The following is a 21,332-nucleotide window of genomic DNA, read 5'->3' as shown; positions in this document are numbered from 1 at the left end:
AATATCTTTAAGTGACACACACTAGCTGATGGTAGATCATAACTTATAAATTTTACATGCATATGACAAAATTGGGCCACAAAACAGATATAAAAATTAAATTATAGTCCATAAATACATTCAGAATTGTTCTTCTTTACGACATAAAGCCTGCACTGGACCATTTTCACATTATGGTCATTTGAATGTAAAATGTAGTACATCCCCATATACTGCCCACAGAACTGTATATAGTCTTTGATTACCCAGCTAGTGAAGAAGGTTGAAACCATGTGCTTTAATCGTCATAGTGGTCATTTAGATGTTAGAATACAATTCCTGATAACGATGACATACATACAATGACATACAGATACATGTGTCTGGGCTGGTTTCCAGCCCATCATACTATTTATATTATACTACAATTACTGAGTGGATCTGTATGGCAAGGTTAGTACTATTTGATTAGTGGTTATATGAAATTCTGAATAACCTCTAAAAAGAGTACCAACTTCATCTGTCTCTTGTTTCTTTCTCTTTCTCAGACAAATCCCAATGTGCAAAGGCATCATGGATAAATATAAAGCAAGTCAGGTTCAAAATGACATTGCAGACCTGAGAAGCCTGTGGCTGTCTTGAGCTGAGAAAACATCTCTAGATCCCTCCTGTCTTGATATATAAAGCTGCAGGGCGGCCAATCATGTAGCCATTGTGGCAGACAGAGGAAGACGGGTGCGGTGGTCGATTGGCATTATGTTGGCGGTTGAAATAGCCCCCTTGTTTTTGTTTTCATCTCTGGGAGAACCATTGTGGCTGATGACTCCTATTTAAAAGACCATCCAATATGCAGGGATGTCACCTCAAACTGCCCATAAACGTAATTGCCCGTCCATTTGCTTCTGCCTTTAGAAGCCCCCAATAAAAGCACCCTGTCAGACACGACTGCCACAAAGTTTAGTGACAACTTCCAGCAACAAAAGTTTTATCGATGCTAACCAAGCAGAAGAGGATATGAAGACAGCAACAGACAGATGGAGAGAGGTAACTACTACTTGTGTCATAGTCTAACAAATGAAACGTCTGCCTATAATCCCTCACACTTGGAAAAAGTGAGATTACAGCACAGGTGTAGCAGAGTGTGAATAAGTGTGTGTATCGGCACTGACATGCAGGTTTAAAGGATCAAAACAGCAGTACAAAGCTGCAAGACAAAAAAGTCTCAGACTTTCCTCCTTGGAATGGATGTACTGTATGTGTATGTGGTACTATTGCAGTAGGGTGACAATTCAAGACTGGTTGAGTGCAGTCAATCTATGTGTCTCCAGCACACAACTTGAGAACACAAATGCAACAATTGTGTGTGTGATACTGCTTTTTCAGCTCTTCCTGATATATGCCAATAAAGAGGGTGTTTTTCAATGCAACATCTCGTAATTACCATAGCGATTTCCCCATTTGTAATGAGCAATCTCTGGAGATACTGGAATGTTAAGCTTCGAGTAGTGGTAAAATGTTGGGTGGTAACCTACAGAGGAACCTCTTATTGCATGCCAGGTGTCTGGGTCATCAACACACTCACGGTTCTGACCTCACAATGAATAAACAGACTTGCTGCTAAATACTGCTATCTCTCCTTCAAGTGCTGTCTTTCTCTTCTGGCTGCTGTTCTCCTTGTTTCTTCTTGTTCCACCAATTATTCAGACTTCTAGTTTTGCTCCATTACAGGCTACTATTTTCCTCCATTTTTCCTCCTCTCCTCTCTTCTCCTCTCCGCTCCTCATTTCTCTCCTTACTCTCTACCTTTTTCTCTATCCACTTGACTTGCAGTTATCTGTCAAATTCCACCCTGGCGGCTGCTGTGCCTGAATCAATCAGAGTTGACTAGCATTCGGCTTATCTGCACCCTTGGTGATTGATTTTCCTCGTTAGGTATAATTTGATGCTCTATCCCATCTCTTCCAGAGCAAATTAAATTGTAGTCGAGTCCAATGCGCTGGTGTGAGTGAGCATTTGCACATGTGAGAGAGGGAGAGAGAAAGTGAGAAAGAGAGACAGAGTGGCAGACCAAGCGTAAAGTGAAAAAGTGTTTGAGTTCTGTGTGTGTGTGGGTTGGTGTCTGAGTGTAGGTTGATAGATACAGCTAATAGGAAGTGGCGGACACACTAAAGTGTGATGTTGTACACTGCTGCTGACAGTCCATACACACACACACACTGCTGCCATGCAAGTAGTTTCAGTGGCTGAGTGGCTTTTTGGCTGCTGCATTTATAAACAAGATAAATCTAAACCTAGAAATGAAAACACAAAATATAAACTACTCACATGTCTTGGCTGTCTCTGTAGTACGATCAAATCAAAAATGAAAAATGTCTTGCAAATGAGACTGCTTTTACTAATGAATCCTTTTTTGAAACTTTGCGTCACAGCCAGTTGTTAGTCTATTTAGTCCATAAAAACAGCAGATTGTTTATTACTAGTAATAACTTAATTTGTGCAAACAGTTAGGGATGTCTTCTTTATGGGTACTTTTTAATGAGTATCTACTGAGAAAGTCTCATCCAATACTTATACTGTACTTCCCTCACATTTGCGAGTTCTGGTCTAGCAATACCATGCCAATGTGTAGGTTTCTCTCTTACAAATGATCCAAGTACAGACATTGTATGCAAAGAGAACTTCAACCAGTCAACTTTATACAGACAACCAGGTAATTTTAATTTTGGCCTGTTGTCAAGTTATCGCCTTAGAATTAATATTATTAGTGAAAGATGACATGACCTGCTGCTGGTGTTGCTTATTTTAACTGATGAAAGAAGTGGTCAGTGCTGGCTTAAAAGGAAAACTGCTAGCTGAATGTGTTGTACACTGATGTTTGCTAATGAGAAAGAGAAAGGAGGGACACCAGATTTGTAAATTTTTTTAGCAGTTGTTGGAGGAAAATGGAGAAAATCGTTGAGGATGTTGTGACTGTGCCAGCCGTTAGGATGTGATCCACTCACCTCATCCTTGTCTTCAGCCTGGATGAAAAGGGGAAGGGCAAAGCCCACTTGGGCCAGTTCGGTGATGCGGACCCGATACTCAGAGCTGTTGAACTTTGGGGCGTTGTCATTCTTGTCAATTAGCAGGATGGTGAAGGTGGTCATCACTGTAGCATCTGATGGACTGCGATCATCTTTTAACTCTGTTGCCTTGGAGAGAGCAACAGAGAGACAGAGAGAGAGAGAGGGATGGAGGTGGAAAAAAGAGACATGAGATGCATTTGATTGCACTGCACAAAATGTCATTTTGGATGGTGGCGGTCACCACACAATCTCAGCCAGGTATTTACAGCTGTTCATTTATTGGATCAAAAGGTGGAAGGACGGACTCAAGGCAATCATAGAAATAGGCTCAAAATGAGGCCAAGAGAGGGCCAGCACATGTACATCCACACATGCACATACATAGACACGTACACACAATGAGATTTAGGAGAAAGCAGCCCCTACTGAGAAGACACAATCACACATTCTCTCTGTTTCTGGCTGCCTAGTATAGAAGATGCGAAATGAAAAGAAAAAGAAGGTGAGAAGGATAGGACTGGACAGCCTTGGTCTTTTATTGATAGAGGACTGTCAGAAGCAATAGGAGAAGAGGCAGGAACAACATGCTAGTCTCTGGGTAATCAAGGTAGTTTAGCCTCTCTCGTCCCAATGCCACTGAATCATTTGACCTCCACCTCCACACGCTCAGCACTATCTAAGCTGCCTGAAGTTGAGAAATTAGTTGTATTACTATGGCACACTGCAATCAATAGTAGCACCACCTAAGAAAGCACAAGCAGAGAGAGGGAGAGAAAATGCAGAGGGAAAAAATCCATATCTTATAAATACATTTTTTGGGCGACATTTTTTCGTTTTCAGCACTTTCACTTATTCTACTTTTCTCTATGCAATTATTGATTTCAATTAAACAGATAGACTGAGGCTGGAATATGTAAGCCATAATCTTTTTTTAAATATTTTTTTATTAAACCTTAGGGACAGTTGTATCTCAATGGTCTCTTAATAAAACATACACCTGTATATAACTGCAGCTACGTGAGTAAATACATGAGTGAGGCCATTAGGTACTCTTAAGGCCATTTATTGTGCTGTACAGGTATAAATCCACAAAATCCACAATGTTACAGTGTTTTTGTGCAAAAAAAAAAAGAAGGTCTTTGATTGCAAATCCTTCCACTTTCAGTAGCACTTGGAAATCTATTTCATGCACCCTCTCACACCCTGTGGGAGCCACTTGGTGTACAATACTGGAAGAGAAGAAAAGACGACAAAAAAAGAAAGTATTGGAGTGGACAAGGTGAGAAGGCCGTGGGTGGGGAGGAGGTGGGGGTGGGGTAGAGACGGCAGGACTAGGGTTGAGAAAGCAGGACTAACATTCTAAAAAGCCAAGTGAGATAAGCTCAGTGGAGGGACAGAGGGATTCAAAGACTGCACCTGCTTCAAACAGAAGAAAAAAGAAAGAGAGGGAGGAACAAAGGAGCTCTCAGCATTGAGGACTCTAAATCCCCATCCTTTATCTTGTCCTCCTGTCCTCTGTGGCTGCTGGCAGTTCACTGAACAAGCCTCTGAAGGGTGACATTATCATAGAATCACAAACACAAATGCCTCCACTGACAAGCCCATTAAAGGTATGTGAATTTGTCAGGGTCACATCTGCGCAGAGGCATATTGACAAAGCATCTGTAAACACATATGGTACAGCAGGATCTTGTGTTTAGTCAGTGTTAAGTGAAGTATTGACCTTGAAATCTTTCATAATTATGATGGTGTGTATTTGCTTTATGTATAGCACACGCCAGGGTGAAATACTGCACCGAACAGGTCTTTTGAGCCTATATCAATCCCAGACACTGCATTGATTTAATACACTATCATATCAAAGCTCTCTGTTGATCCAACAGTAAAACAGACTTTCGATTCCTTTTCTAGGCTGTGACAGTTCTTCCACCCCCGACCGCCTCCCATTCAACAGCAGCTCACCTTGACAGTGAGAGTGAATCCTGCTGAGTAGAGTGGGTTTTCTCTGTCCAGCTGGCCATTCACTGTCAGGGACCCGCTGATGTAGTCCACGGCAAAAACGCTGTTGGTGTTCCCTGGATGGATGGGTGGATGATGAGAGAGAGGCAGAGACAGAGATAAGAAAGTCAGAGGGACCAACGCAACTGACGTTGTGGATAATTCAACATAGCCCCTGGGAGCCCCCCTTACAGCAAGGAGCCCTGGGAAGGGAAGGTGGTGGATGAGCTATGTGAATGTCTCTATTTCATGCAATATGGATACAGCTTTTGTCTCCCTTAGGCTGACCCACCACCTCCAACCTGTCAACAACCTGACTCTCCTGCATTCCTTTGTTTCCTCTGTCACTGTCAGCCCTTGTTCTGCTGCTTCCATTTCTTCATCACCTTTCCCGTACTCTTCACTACTTCTACCACTACTACTACGTCAACTGTAATTCATAACAGTGTCACGTTTTGATGAGAGCATGGCAAAAATCCCAAGACGCACTATGAAGCATACAAATGGGCCAATAAAAGACGTGGCAGAAGAAGCAACCATAGATGTAAACAATATTTTAAAATATTTATAAAAAAAAGGCTTAAAAAATCACAATATTTAATCATATCATTAAGTAGTGAGCAAATCTTGGAATTCTTCAAAAAAACTTGTGTAACTTCCTCAAATCTTTTCTTGATTTAAGTCAACGAAATGTGACACATTACTGAACATTTGCTGAACTGTCCAAACTTCGCAACGTCTGTGAAAAAGTATCTGCAACAAAATTCCACATGTACATCTAAAATATGATTAACAGGATGAGATGATGAGATTAATCCTAATTCATTTTCACTGCAATATTTAAGAAAAAAAAAGTTTATGGTTCTTATTTAATTACTTTTAATTAACCAAGCTTCTGCTGAGAAAACAAACCCACCTCAAATTCTGAAACACGGAACAGCCCAAGACAATACGACTGCATATAAGAGAGATTTAGCACTATGTTTGCACACTGCACAGTTTTTTTGAACTACATCACTTCACATGGGCTGATGAATTGCATTAAATTTGTTATAGTCTATGCGTTCCTTACAAGGGGGGCATTTCAAATTATGAATGCTACACTGTTCTCATTAACAAGTTCTAGTGTGCCTGGTGTTTTCTATTCACTTCAATTACACAGGTTAAAATATTAGACCGAGACCCACTTGAGTACTCCTCTGATATTGTCTTATTCCCTCTCTTCATTTTCAAATTATCATCCTTCTCATTAACTTTCTCACCTCTCTCACACTCTTCTTTAGCACTCTGTCTGGCTCTCTCTCTCAGGCATCTTGTATTTGTGGCTGTTGCCTGCTAATTATACCCAGCAGATGGAGACAACAAACAAAAAGACATCCAATACACCCAAAAAGTGTTTCCCACCCATCCACCCTTGGTGAAGTCAGATTCATTATAATTCTTTGTGTCTGCCACATGTTGGATAATACCTGAGGAAGCCCCCTGTGCAATCTTTAGATAGTGGCAGTTCATACATGTGAATGTTATCACTGGCTCAGTCAAGTCCACCTTGGAACCAATTCACTTATGCCTTGTTAATACAGACCACTCTTACTAGCTGACAGCACGGAAGCTCCTCTTTGCTGTCACTCTATGTTTAACAGAATAATCTCTGGATGAAAAAGAGCAAACGTGCTTAGAGAACTCAATCCATATGTGCATAGTACAAATATGTCTGAATATATACAAGGTTATCAGGTTCAAAGGAAGTGTCTGAAAAAGAGACAGAGAGGGTTGTGTTTTTTTTTAAAGAAAACAAAATAAATAAATACAAAAAGATTCCTGTAATATACAGATAGAATATAAAGAATGACTAAAATATCATACAAATGTCTTACCAAAAACAGATCCTGTGCACACACATTACAGTTTAACACTGTTGTCCACATTAAAAGCAGTGGAACCAAAACTTGAAATTCATTAGGAAAACTGTACTGCTGGACAATGTGTGACACAAAAAAGTTTTTAATTACTGCCTGAAACACACATATTATAATAGCAGTAAAGTGTATAATACCAGAACAGTGAGAAGAAAAACGACATCACCCTATTTTGGCTTTGGTTCACACTATAAGGAGGAAAGGCTGAGTTGTTGTTAATTTAACATATTCCAAACAGGACATATGTTCAATAAAAATAAAGCACTAGAAATGATCTAACTTCAGAGTGGTGACTTTTTCGTGCAAGGCCAACATCAGGAAACTGCAGGGGAGATGTACAACAACTACTACCTTTTCAGTCTTTTCTTTAAAAAAAGGCTATTGTCAATATAAAGTGTATGCTCCTTTTGCATGTAACTCACTAATTAGTATATGTGACAATGTTGTATTCAAAGTAGAAAAAAAACAAATCTAACATGCCTCCAAAAAACATATTCTCTGAATTCACATGTGTTTTCACATCATTTTTTTGTAAGTAGGGCACACGATGAACCTTGAGCTGCACTTTGAGGGATTAAGACTCATTCACTTTCAGATAGTTTATAGTAATAGCTGAGGTCTAGACTCCAGAGAAACATGGTCAGATGGTAAGACTACAGTGCACAACGGCTAGGGTCAACAGATTAACCCATGCCTGTGTTCCCCACTCCCCGCTCGCTGCTCTATTATTGCCCTGTACCTAGCCTGGAATGGAGAGGAGGTAAGCTACAGAACAAAGCTCACAGAGGGGGCGTAGAGGAGAGGAGGGAGGCCAGCAGAGAGTGCAGAACCCTTGGGTAATTAGTCTGGATTGAGGCCAAAAGGTGGAGAAAGGGCGGAAGGTAGAAGCGACAAAAACTCCTGTGATTATATTGATTTTACATAATGTATTTCATTCTCGGACTGGAGAAAATTGTAAATAGAAATATAGTGTAGTGTGACTCCTGTATTACTGGAGTTACAGTAGGTTCTCATCATCATAAAGCCAAGTTAAAATACACACAAGCATTAACATTGAACCATACTTTAAATACTTTAAAGTACTTAAATTGTTGAGGAGTAATGGCTTGTGTATTCGAACCATTCAGACAAGGACATTCAGTATGTAACTTCCTCAGTTCAGAACAAACCTGTGAACCATACAATTACTGTCAAAATAGTCTATGCCCATATAGAAAGAAATTTTAGAACACATTTTTTACCCATCACATTTTGGCAGTACAGTTGTTCTGTATCAGCTGTAGTGTGCTACATGCCGTACTACGGTTAGTCAAACAAATGTCGCTGGTCCACTGTATGGGAGCATTATGCTTTCCTGGTAAGTTATAGCAAAAATGAGTGTTTATGTCTGCAGATATGTGACCATACTCAGTCTCTCAGTTGTGCTGCTCTGTATAAAGGAACACAAGTTGTTCAGGAATTATCTACAGTGTTAGGATGGAGTAAGAATTATAGACAATGGGCCACTGCTAAATGTTTAGTTAAAAAAAAAAAGACAAATATTTGATCATTTTTTGTTGTTTTCTGTTTGTGTTCCGTTACGCAGAGAGTTACAAGGCACTGTTTCAATTTCCTAATCAATTTCATAGTTTGGGTTAAAAGTACTAATTTAAGTTCAGGGGAACTTTGTTTTCATAGTTACAATACTAAAACACAAGAGGTTAGGGAATGAACAAATCATAGTTAAAAGCTTTATCACTTTGTTTTTTTGGCCATTTGCTCAAAGTACTGATGCTCACACTTTTTGTTGGAGGACAATCTCACCATTTGAGTAACAGCAAATGAACATTCCCAGAAACAGGAAGCTAATGAAACACAGGATCAATAAGTTTGAATCTTCCTTTGCAAAAATATGACCCTGTTCAGTGTAATAATCCGGTAACTGCTTGTGCCAAGTTGCTTATTTGGATTTTCTTTATTTCATTTTGCATCATACACCAATGAAAATAAGCTGACACAACATTCGTTGTAACATTTCGTTTTTTGCTTGGATAGCAGGGGCAGGCGTCATGTTGATAATGAATGGTGGAGGTGGGGGGTAACGTGCACCAGGGATCAGACCCACTCAGTGTGGGCATCATGCCTCTAAATTGGTTTGTCAGCTTCAGTGGCCTGACTAGCATGCCAATCTACTCTGACAGCCGCTCCTTACCCAGACGACTGGGCATTCACCTGGCCAAGCAACGAGTGGTGTTTATACACAAACACACACAAACAGGCACACCTGCAAAAGAGCGGTGTGCTGTAATGTACATGTGCACAGTAGCAGCAGACTGTTGGTTCTACTCTCTGTATGCATCTAGTAAAGAGGCTTCGACCCACTGCTTCAGGTTCCACAGAATGGCCTTCCTCCTCAGCTCTGCTGAGTGTCAAGCTTGACCAGAGAGACAGACTGAAATTACACAGAGTGACTTACAGGTCCCACTGAGAGGAAAAAATAATCATATTCTAATTACTGCCAGGACACTGTGATTAGACCTCCAGGGTCTGAAAATGGCTGCATGCAGATATGAACATGCCCAAATTCAGCACAAATAAGTGCACATTTTCCTCTTCACATTTCCTATTCATATTTAGTGGTGTTTGTATGATCCATGAGTGTGTTAATGCACAGGTATTTCACTTCTGAATTCTCATGTAGATAGAGAGAGTGTGCGTACGTGTGCGTGAGAGCGAGAGAGAGTGCATGTGGTGCTAACTGGCAGAGTTTGATTCTATGATGTGAGACTCTGGGGGATTAGCCATGCTCTCACATTACCAACAGTACTGGACTGGAAAATGAGAAACCATGCCATGATTTTGTTTAGTGTGGAGCACACACTCAAATGTACTCACACACACACACGGCTAAATAAATGCCCACAAGCATGTACGCACACACAAATAACTATTATTTCCCTGCAGTGCAAATTTAGTATGTCCGCAATGGCTTCAATAACTAGTTCTACAATTACAAGATAAAAGTAATCCAAATAATTTGCCAATTTGAATAATCTCATCATTATGAAAAGCATAAAGAAAAAGACGGGTGTGGATTTCATATTATCTATTGACAAACACATTTGAATTCTTGTGTCATGAACAATGAAGTGAAGGCTCATTTACTGAGAACAGCTTCCTCATTGAAATTCTCTCCTTCACGTACAAGGAGCAAAAGGGTGAGTGCAAAGACAGAGAGGGGAAAATAGGGAGGTTAGCAATGGGAGAGACAGAGTGTATTGAGTCACAAAAGTGGAAAACATACATGTGTAGTTATTATGTGGAGATTGTCCAAGCGAACAAAAGATATAAGGCGCTCAATCTGATGAGTTCAATCGGACGTGTGACAAGTGGATGACAATGACTTTCTCTGAGCAATGAGCTTTTGAGGACAGCCAAAGCAGGAGATCTCCAAGTGTAATCGCCATGACTAAGCCAGTGACAACTGTTTTCTCTAGTTTGTGACAACACCATGGGGGCGCTGGAACATTCTAGTAATGTGATATGGCATGCAGCCAGTGTTCAGAGTCTTGGGGCTAAGATTTTGTGTACTGTGCTAAATGTACACAAATTAGTGTCACTTTTAAGGATTACGCCTACAGGCAAATCATGTTGATGATGAGGTTTTAGTTATTGTCTTCAAACTACACTCACTTCTAAGATTAAACGAGCAGCTTCTCACATACACAGACTTGCTTATGCACATGCTCATTGTGACACACACCCCTCGGTGTGTGGCAGCTACCAGTGCATATGTATGTGTTTTTGTGTGTGTGATGCAGAGTGATAATGGCCCTGTGGGTGTCTTGCCATTGGCAGGCAAGCTGCATTTCATGAATACTCAATGAACTAGTTTCATCAAAACTTTTTCTTTAAAATGGGTTGAAGGACAAACATTCTAAGACAATACATGGCGGATGAAAACAACAACTCCCTCTTAGGTATCACACTCTGTGTGGTCAAAATAGCTAGTTAGGTGTGCTTCCATGGTCACTGAGGAGGTCATAATACTTCTACTTTGACTAGCAGGTCCTTCTACTGCATCCAGAGGAGCTTCTGCTGATCAGGCCCCTACATTAATTTTTAGCATAGAATTTAGGACATTTCTTGGTTAAATCCACCATAAAATGGTGTATATTTTTTCAAATGCCATCAAGGAGTTTCACTACAATGAACACTGCTACATTGTGTGGCCATAATGGTTCCCACTGCCCTGATTTTATAAACAGGCTTCAACAATTTATTTAAAATATTCTACACTAAGATATTATTCCAGTGTTGTCAGACGAGTGGTGTTATGATGCTGATAATTATACTGTAACTAAATGGAGGATAAATAAACTAAAAAAAGTTTTGTAATAATTTAGATTAAACTGTTAAACTTAAACTCATCTGTGGCACCAGCTCACACAAGCTGGGTGTGTTTGGAGTGAAAAAAATGGTGTGTTAGGTTAAAATATCCCCCAAGCTCTAACCCTCCCCCAACCACTCTACCCAATGAACCAATAGGAGTTGCCTATTATGCGACTATGACAGGTCCCACACCAATTATGGCCAATAGTGTTTAAGGTATAATAATATTTCCACATTAAGATGTCTTCAAAACTAGGATGTCGTAGTAGCTCACCTGTTAGAGCAGATGCCCCACATACAGTGGAAGAAAAACAGAGAGAGAGCAAAAAAACAACAATTACATCAGATTCTCAGCAGTCAATTAGTGTGTGTACATTTAACAGAATGCCAGACCAGTCTAGAGGTATTGCTACCTGTAACTGAAAATGGGCAAGTAAATGATTTAAAGGTTCACGTTTTTCCCACAAAGATGCAGCTTAGCATCTAATCTCTTCTCTCTGTGTAATGGTCCACTTATTATGGTATTGACTTAGAACGAACTGTACTACACATTCCTCTGTTGACTTTAGTTCCAGATGCCACAGTAAAAGCTAAACTTATTCTCAACCAGGTCACAGACAAAAGTATTGATTCACAGTCTTCGGGTCTCATGGAAAATAATCAAACTCAGAGCTATTGATTGCTGGCTTTGATCTGTCAGCTCAAGGTGTCACATTTTCTCTTTTCAACAGAACGTTGTGCTGGCAGTGTAGGCTTATCTTTGCACTTTGTGTGTGTATGTGTGAGAGCATATGTGTGAGATTTTTTGTCTGTGTCTCTAAGAGTAGACTACAGTACCTGGGATTTACTCTCTGTTACTTTTTGCAGTTTGCTAGACAATATAAAATCTGTTTCTGCACAGTCTGTACAAAACAACAGCTGGCTGGAAGACGGCAGCAGAGGAAATTGGGTTTGACATCTGGAAATGTACTTGTTCAGAAGCAGATAGCTAAGGATAACATTTCTCAAAGCTAGCAGCATTTTCTTTATCCTGAAGATAAATGAAAATAAAGGAGAACCTCTAAGACCAATAGATAAAGCTGTAATATAGTGTTAGTGATGTAATGTTGCTAAAACATTTGCTTAGTGTTCTAACAAAACACCAATTTTATTATTTTATTATTTAATCTAAATTACTAGTATGAATTGTTGCAGTGCATGTAACTGTGCAACAAAGGCTGACTGAAAAAGCCATTATTATTCTGGATTATATTTAATGAAGAGAAGATAGAAGAGATCAAAAGAGAAGACCTTCTGTATAAGACTATACCATAGTCCAGTGAGGTTTGGCCTTGAATGTGAACACAAGTGCAAGGCTTTACTAGATCTGACTAGACTTTGGATTGTGTTGTGAACAGTGTCCCGCAGACTATCTGCCTCCTCTAAGAGATTACATAGCAACAGGCTGCGGAGAGCCTCGGAGCGTCTAATTGAAAACCTGGAGAAATCCCAGCGATGTGGCCGTCACAATAAGAGCTCCCCATAGAATAACAGGTATTAGCCTTGTCCATTATTATTACAGCATGCCTGCTGATACGAGTTAGGTAGTATGGAATCAGAGCATCGGGGTGTAGCAGTACTGAAGGATAGAGATTTGTGTGGAAAGGCAGACGAGGGGAAATAATCGCCTTTACTACTTATCAGTCTGTCCAGGCAGGAAATGGCATGGCCGTACCTGCCTGACCTGTATGGTAGAAGGAGGCTGGAAGACAAGGCCAGTCGTCTCCCTCAGACCCACTGTACCAGACAGGGTCGTCTATCTCTCTCCTGCGGCAGTGGCAGACAAGGTACTCACATGCTGCCCCAGAAAAAGGCCATGGAAGTCAGTGGATGCCTGTGGCTACACTGTATAAGTCTATAATTGTAATATGCAGTGTCACTCTGTAGCCTCTGAAAACTTTAAAATAGTGTACAATTTTTTTTAGCAAATAGAAAAATTGAGTTATCATCTTTTATCAATTTAGACAATTATTCTACTTGGGTTGTTGCAAATTAAAATCCAATGCGGTCAGGCAGGAGAATCTGAGAACTAAGAGTTGGCTGGCATTGTGACAATTTCTTTGCTGCAGTGTCCCAGCATGGAGATGAGAGAGGAAGAATCATCCAAAAGGAAAGAAACGGGTAAAGATGGAAAAGGGCTTAAGATGGGATTAGTTGTGCTTGCGTGTGACAAAAGCGATAGAAACAAGCACACACAGATAAACAACAGGCTGATAGGAAAGGCTTGGGGGATGTCCTTTCATTCTGTGAGACGCTAGGCTGATTTTTATTCTACTTGTTCTTACACTATCATTACAGCAGTGGAGAGGCTACATAAACTTTACATGAGGGCTTAACTCTTATCCTAACAGACAGCCATGCTTTTGGACAAGACCTGTTGGTCTCTAACTCTCTGTAATAGGAATCACAGATAGCCAAGCTCTTTTTAGAGAGGTAAAGGTTACAGGCACTGGCCCAAATATGTAGTATTTTCATATTTCTCAGGAGTCATACTCAGTTTCGATCCCCTTTTTTTCCTGTGTCCCTCTGTGTGTGTGTGTGTGTGTGTGTGTGGAGAAGAAGGTGTCTATTCATGAATTTATGCATGCACATTTGAGTGTGTATTATATGGATGTTGTGCCAGAGTGTGTCTATGTTATGTCTAGGTGTAAGACTAGAAGTGTTACGGGAAAGGTCATTTTATATTCCTTACAGTAACTGGAGTCATAGTAACCAGTGAGACAATGCTAAGTAGATATTTGATCCCCTGAGCATGAGGTTGCTACTTAAGAGATGCCTGAACACCGAGCAAATTCTTCTGCTAATCCTTCCTGTATTTCCTAAAAGGCCAATTACCAGTATAAGCCTAGCACAAATGAATAAAAAATAAAGAAAAAATAGAACTAAAATACCCATTTCACACAGAGCAAGTCTTAAAAGCGTCACCTTATATAATATTGCCAGTGGCCAAATTAGACTGTCTCAGATCCCATTTGTGTTACACAGAAAATGTGGAGTCATTTTTTCACATGAGGGGAAGTGCATTTGGATTTTATCATGTATCAAATATTTGGCCAAACATTAGTAGTACACCAGGAGAGAACTAGGTAATAATGATTATTGCCAGAGCACCTCCATAACTTTTGTCCGATCAATAATGATTTGACGGTGACTCTGCACAGCTTCCTCAAATAAAAAGATCTGCAGAAATTACAAATTCATACATCACAAAAGTCTCTCACTCCCATGATTTAATTTCAATCCAACATGCCTCTCAGCAGTCTATGGCATACTAACATGATTATTGGTGGATTACAACTAAAGAAACAATTTTTCTTGTTTGTTTAAATGTTTTTGCAATTACCCAGCACATAGTTAATGATGCTTTTAAGCTGGTCTTTGATAATTATACTGTATCACAACTGAGACTCTGAGTGGTCTACATCATTAATTATTAAATGCACATTTGAATGTCATGTAAAAAAAGGAGGGAAGGGAAAAAAGGAGCAAATATAGCAGCATCTACAATGATGAGGTCATTAAATTAATATCACCTCACCAATGTTTGTTCAGGGGAGCAAGCACTAAGGGCATGTAATACAATCTTTGCTTTTACTATCAATGGCAGGAGTTTTTGGTCAGAGAATACTTAAAAAAAATAATAATTTTGTGACAAAATGCCAATGGAAATATTCAGTAGTGGTGGCTTTGGTTGGAACTTTTGATATATAATAAGACCAGTAGGTCAGATGTCCAATAAGGGATACATCTTACCCTGTGGATCAGAGATTAGAACCACTGCCCTGAATCTCCATCATCATAACAAACAATAATAATTGCAACTTTGGCGACAGTGCGCTGCTCTGATGCTATCTCTTACACACATTAAATCCCAGATTCGCCCTCTGATTGGAGGAGGGAAAGGAAATCCTCATCTTGAGTCCCACAATCATTAGCATAAATCACAGCTGCAATTAAAACCTCGTTTATCTTAATTACTGAACTAATGGGACGAGTCCCGCAGGAGTGAGCCATGCTCTCTGAGGACACTTGCAGTGAGGAGCGGGAAGGCAAGGGAGGCGTTGTGCCGAGTCTCACTTAAGTCTGCAAACAAGCACGCCCTCACACTAATCTGACTGCGGCAGGGCACATAAGTCTGGAAAGACAGAGACAGATGTGCAAGTATACATGTTCAAGCGCACGCACACACACACAAAAAATAACTCACACACATGCTTAGAAAATGCATCACTTGACAACCTTACCCTCCCACCTTTATCCCCTGGCACTGCATCACCCTTCAACTTCCATTATCTATCAAACTTATAATGATTTTATCAAGCCTACAGGCTCCATCTCCATAAGGGCTTAGTGCAGTGCTATAACTCTTGATTTTGCAATGACTGGGAATACATCGCACCACCTAATTAATGTCTTTTTAATGCTCTTCTCCTCTAGAGCTTAACTCAGCCCTTCAACTTTGCAACAAACACAACACACACACAACAATACAACATGTGGCAGCAGACAGTAAATAAGACTGAGTAGGTGTGTGCACTGAATGGGAGCAGAGTGTTTATGGGATGAGATCTGTGGAGATGTGGGCTGGGCTGTGGACTGTGCACACATGCATTCAAGCACAGACACTTGCAAATAATACATGAGTGCACACATGCTCACATGCACGCACACACACAGGGTCAAATTCCTTCGTTTAGTTGTGAGGTCATTCAGTGACTCAGCAGATGGCAGAACAATGAATATCTTCATCACCCAAAATTCCCATGGTGTGCCAGGTTTATCAAGCAGGGCCAGCCCTTATCAGCCAGCTGGCAATACTGGAGGCACCAGTGTCCTTCTATCCTGAACATTCTGGACTCAACAGGGGGCATTCAGAGTTTAAAGGATACAGTCCACATATGGCAGTAATCCTCCCAACTGGTGTTTATTTTCACCACACAGATCAATGTTTTAGACCTTAAAGATCTTAGAGGGATCGTTTGTCCTTCAGGATCGAAATGTTGATTGTGGTGAAAATAAACACCCTACGAGTGTTTGTACGTTTTATCTTAATTAGAATATAGAGCTTATTAGGAGAGGTAAGAAAAAAAAAGAGGGCTGCGTCTCACAGAAACTTTGATGTTATTTTTGTCTTGTCATTTTTTGACGAACAACTGAAGACATGTGGCTCAAATAAGTTGATATCAGGTGAACGAGACGTTCTTTTCCTACACTCATATCAATGACAAAGACACCTGAGTGGCTTTAATACACAGAAATAACTCAGTTACTGACAATATCCAGATCAGGACAAGAATTCAAGTTCAGTCATTTTCATTAAGTTAGCCAAGTTCATGACATAAAGGACTCAAAGAATTTACTTTGCATCCATCTGACCTTTGTGTGCCCACTTATGACACCCAAGAAAAAAAAACGTTCTGCTCGGTGGTAGATGGTTCTAGATGGATGCCACAGCAGAAGTAATGTAAAAGGCTGTTATCGTCATATTATTGAGTTACACTTACTCCATTACTAGTTAGTCTGGTTAATGTGTAAACATGACAACTGTATTCTGAGTATTGACTTAATCTAGTTATAATCATGTCACATGTCAATCATGTTATATGCAGGTCAAATTCCCAGAACAACGATTACAGTCTGAGAAAAAATCACAGTTTCATGATTTCAGAATTATAACGCATTAAAAGTACATTAGTATTTTTGTTTGTTTGTTTTTTAGTTATAGTAAAAATTAAAAGCTCAATTCTTAACTCAACAGTAATTGGTTGATTGTAAGTGACAGAAAGACTCTGTAACTGAGCCTTTGGGGGAACAAAATCGTGATGTTTCAAACCACAGTTAATAGTGATATGTGACATGACAGTGTCATTTAGCAGACATGCTGAACCTGCAGAAAGTAACATTATTTAAAGGTCGAGAACAGTGAAACAGGAAAAAGGTCTGGTTGTCTGTAAACATGCAGGCATAGCATGGACAGACAAATACACAAAAACTATCCCCCCACCAAGACTCCACCATCACCCCAGAACATAATTTATGTGATTAAAAGTTTAAGTTAAATGGATTTCTTCATCCTGCAAACGTACCAAAGGGATTTGGAATCATTTTTGTATTTTCATGTCATTACATAGATAAGGCCAAATCACAACACACCTGTCTGTCTAATAGTGACAATCCTAAGATATGCACGAACACCAAAATCTAACGCAGAGATCCTTGCCCTGAAGGTAAATCTGTCCAAGTTTCATGGGAATCTGTTCATGAGTTTCTGAGATATCCACCTGGCAGACAGACAGACAAAGTAACTGGCAGGCACAAACACACATCCTTGGCAGAGGTAAGAAAACTCAAGTTCAAGAGTATTAAAGCAGGATCACTGCTATAGCCTTATCAGCACTGTGCAAACTCTAGCTTCCTCTTGTCTTCTTTAAAGTAAAACTCTCAGGTATGGCAACACCAACACAAGTTATTGATTTTAGGAGTCCCAATATGGCGATCATTAGCACTGACACTTCTTCCAAGCACATTTTACCCAAACTGCCTCTGTGACATATCTAATAAAACATTCATAACAATACAAGTAGGCAACAACAGAAAATCATGAGATCACCCGTTCTGCTGAAGGTAAAAATGATCACTCTGGAAAACTGTAATCCTGTTTTGATGGCATGAGCCAGCTTGTGAATGATAACACTAAATTAAGGCTGACTTCCGCACAACTGCACTAAACAGTGATTAATTCAAATATGTATTAAATCCAAAGTGCTTATGGGCAAGCCTATCCTCCAATTTTGAGGTGCTGCTCTCTGCTGTTATCGACTGTTGTGCTTGATGAGACTTGTCTATTATTGCTGTGAGATTATGATAAGAAGTGATCGATTCCCCTCTCTGTGCTGTGGATGTCAGATTGATTATGTGACTCAGACCTGAGATGATGGTGTAGCCGATGCCTCTCGGTCGGCCAAGATCCTGGTCAATGGCTGTTATCTTCCGCACTTCGTATCCCTGCAGAGACACACACACACAACACACTGTATTCATAAGCTGTGTGTAATCTTTCACAGTTGCATTTTTGAGCATTTTTCACACTATTTTCCACTTTAATCAGACCTGTTAACAATGACAAAACACCTGATATCACAGTAAACAGCTAATTACAAATTAAATAATCACATCTATGTTTTACAATGTTTGTCTTATGTATGTGCTCAATATTATGATACTTGCTATTATCATATTGTAAAAAGAAAATTTTGGTCTTGAAGATGATAATGAATGAGTGAAATCTCTAACTGGAACATCAACTTGGAGACACAACATTTCCTACTCAGATATCTATGATTCAGTGAAGACACATCCACCAAATTTTGAAACATAAGAACACTGTCTTTTCACACTGAAAAGAAAAGAAACACTAACAAAATTGAAAAGAGCATCATAGCGTGCAAATCAAATTTGTTTGTCATTATATTATGTCTTTAGCATTTCATTTGGGTTTATTTCTCCTTTCATTTCAAAACCACAGTTGAAAAAAAAAAAGAAAAATGAAAAAGAAAGAGGGAGAGAGAAGGCTGTTTGAAAAGTCTTTGATCCACTGAGCTTTCCCAGCCTTCATGCCTCAATCAGACACGGTGGTGATACTTAAAAACCCCTGTGCTGCAGTGAGAGATGGAGACCCTCCCAGTTTCCTTCCTTCTCTCCTCCTCCTACCCTCCTTCACTCCCTCACTTCCCTCTCTTAGCTCTCTCACTCACACCCAAGCAAGCTGCCTCCCATTGATCCTGCAAATTGTGTCTAAGGCGTGTTTATGCTCCATTTCTGCCAAAGCATCTTCTGTCATTGACCAATTACAGCAGAATCAATTACAAGCCTTTTAGAGAGACTGATTCACACCAGTCACTAGCTGAGAGGGAAACACACACGGACGCATACACACACAAACACGAAAGATTTAGGGACAGCCTACGAGTGAAATAAGGGACGGAAAGAAAACGAGTGAGGAGAAGAAGTGATGCTGAAGTAATATGAGCAATATTCTTCAGCTGTCTACACAAGTGGAATATGTTCAATCAACCGTCAAAGATACAATCCCCACTCCTGCAAACACACACACACACACACACACACACACCAGTGAATCTCCACAAACTAAAGCCAACCCCCTCTCTCCCTCTGCCCCTCTCCCCCTCTTCATCCTTTCATTTCTAGCTATACAGTGCATTACCCCCCCCAACCCATTCTCCTTTCTCTCTTTCTCCTCACTGATTTGACAGCCAAATTGTGTTTGTCCTAGAAGGGGCTTAAACGTCAGTCCAAGCAGCATGGATTCACAGCTATAACAGCTGAAAACCCTGGCCTGTGATTTCATCTGAAAAAAAATATTTTCTTCCACTCCTTTGTCAAAGTTTTCTACGGATGACGGGTTGATTGGCTGGAGAAAAAGAGAAAGACAGACAAAGAGAAACAAACAGGAACTCAGGGAGACAGAAGCAGAAATAGATTTTTTTTCCTTTCGTAGCTGTGTGAGTGTGTGTGCACTCACACCTTTGAGAAATGACCTATGACAGGGATCCAAGTTTGATTCCCCTTTACGTGTAAATGTCATGGGCCTTGAGCACAGTTGACACTTGTTCCGTCACTGTACGCCCTCGGCTTATCACTGCCCAACACTGCCTAATGGAAATGACACATGCCTGTTAGAATAGCACATGAGGGCATAGGAAGTGTGTTTATGTGTGTGTACAGTTGCAGTGGCACTGCTGGCCTGTATTTCTGTCTCACTTTAAGTACTGTTGTTATCCTGTCAGTATCTGTTGTGGGGTCAAAGGGGCTTGGTAACAGACTTTGGTTTGCATGCCTGCCGTGACCTCCTACAGCGATGCAGTAATAGGATTATACACTGCCCCCTACTGTTAGAGGCAAGAGCTACAACACTCCGAGGCAGTATTACCGAGGCTTAATGCTGTTCAGCTGCTGTAAGAAATGTGGAATCCACTGACCAATGTCAAATTTGTGATCCAATGTAATACCATCTTTTTTTTTTAACACTCTCTTCTTTACTCTGTCAACTATCTTTTCCTTTATTTTTTTCATTTTACCCCACCATTCTCTTTCTACCCCCCTCACAACTCTTCCCCCTCCTCTTCCTGTTGTGACCTTCCTGGTGACAGTTGATGAATCAGAGAGTCTGGGAGACACCGGGCGTTGACTCCGTCACGCCCCGTTAATATGCATGCAAATGTAGCACTTGACATTTCTACTATGGCGCGTGCAGACCAGGGACGTGGGATGTGCGGGCTGGGTGAGTCGGGGAAAGAATTTGGGAGAGGCAGAATGAAAACGGATACAGAGAGTAAGAGAGAGAGAACAGAAATAAGGACGGACAGTATTATGCCCCTGTGTGTAATTCCCTCTCTACGAGTGGAAACATCAATAGCTGGACCATTAGCCACCTGGGAACCGAGTTTAGAGGACTGAGTCAGGGGAGTGAACATAATGGTATACTGGGAAACAGACACTCATACTCATTACAAACCTAGTTGCAATGAAGACAAAGGTAAGGTCATGGTGAGACTCCACTGCTTAGTGCCATATACAAGACACAGACTTCATACTTCACACACATGCAGCGCATGAGGTAGCATGGTGAGATAAATCCTATAGCCTCAGTGACCTTTGCTAGAGGCCTCACATCCCTGAAGCAGACTGTAAATCTCCCACAGTAATTACAATCTCCAAGACCTGCAGTGCTGTATGTAGGGACTCGGGCTGAGTTTGGTGTGTGTGGGTTCGTTGGGTTGGGGGGTAAGAGGTGAGACATCCTGCTCAGCTCAGGTAATAACTCAGGACTCTGTTTTTAACTATATTTTCCGTGCACCTGCTCCAAACACCTCCTGAATAATCAAAGAGGAGAAGGAGAAGCTGGAGATGAGCAATGCGGTGAAAGATAAATGAAACATCT

General features: G+C 40.5%; 1 protein-coding gene across 1 annotated transcript in view; it reads right to left on the bottom strand.

Annotated features, from left to right (window-relative positions):
- Nucleotides 1–21,332, bottom strand: part of cdh23 (cadherin-related 23) — a 149,414-nt gene that overhangs the window by 64,359 nt on the left and 63,723 nt on the right. The window contains exons 9-11 of the mRNA XM_027277516.1: nucleotides 18,298–18,376; nucleotides 5,007–5,119; nucleotides 2,982–3,170 (exon numbers count right to left, since the gene is read on the bottom strand). Of these exons, the coding sequence (XP_027133317.1) occupies nucleotides 2,982–3,170; nucleotides 5,007–5,119; nucleotides 18,298–18,376 (381 nt within the window). The remainder of the gene's footprint in view (nucleotides 1–2,981; nucleotides 3,171–5,006; nucleotides 5,120–18,297; nucleotides 18,377–21,332) is intronic.

The sequence above is a fragment of the Larimichthys crocea genome, chromosome III (genome assembly GCF_000972845.2).
Source record: "Larimichthys crocea isolate SSNF chromosome III, L_crocea_2.0, whole genome shotgun sequence".
Classification (NCBI taxonomy): Eukaryota; Metazoa; Chordata; class Actinopteri; family Sciaenidae; genus Larimichthys; species Larimichthys crocea.
The sequence above is the reverse complement of the archived record's forward strand: the minus strand, read 5'-3'. Positions and strand labels throughout refer to the sequence as shown.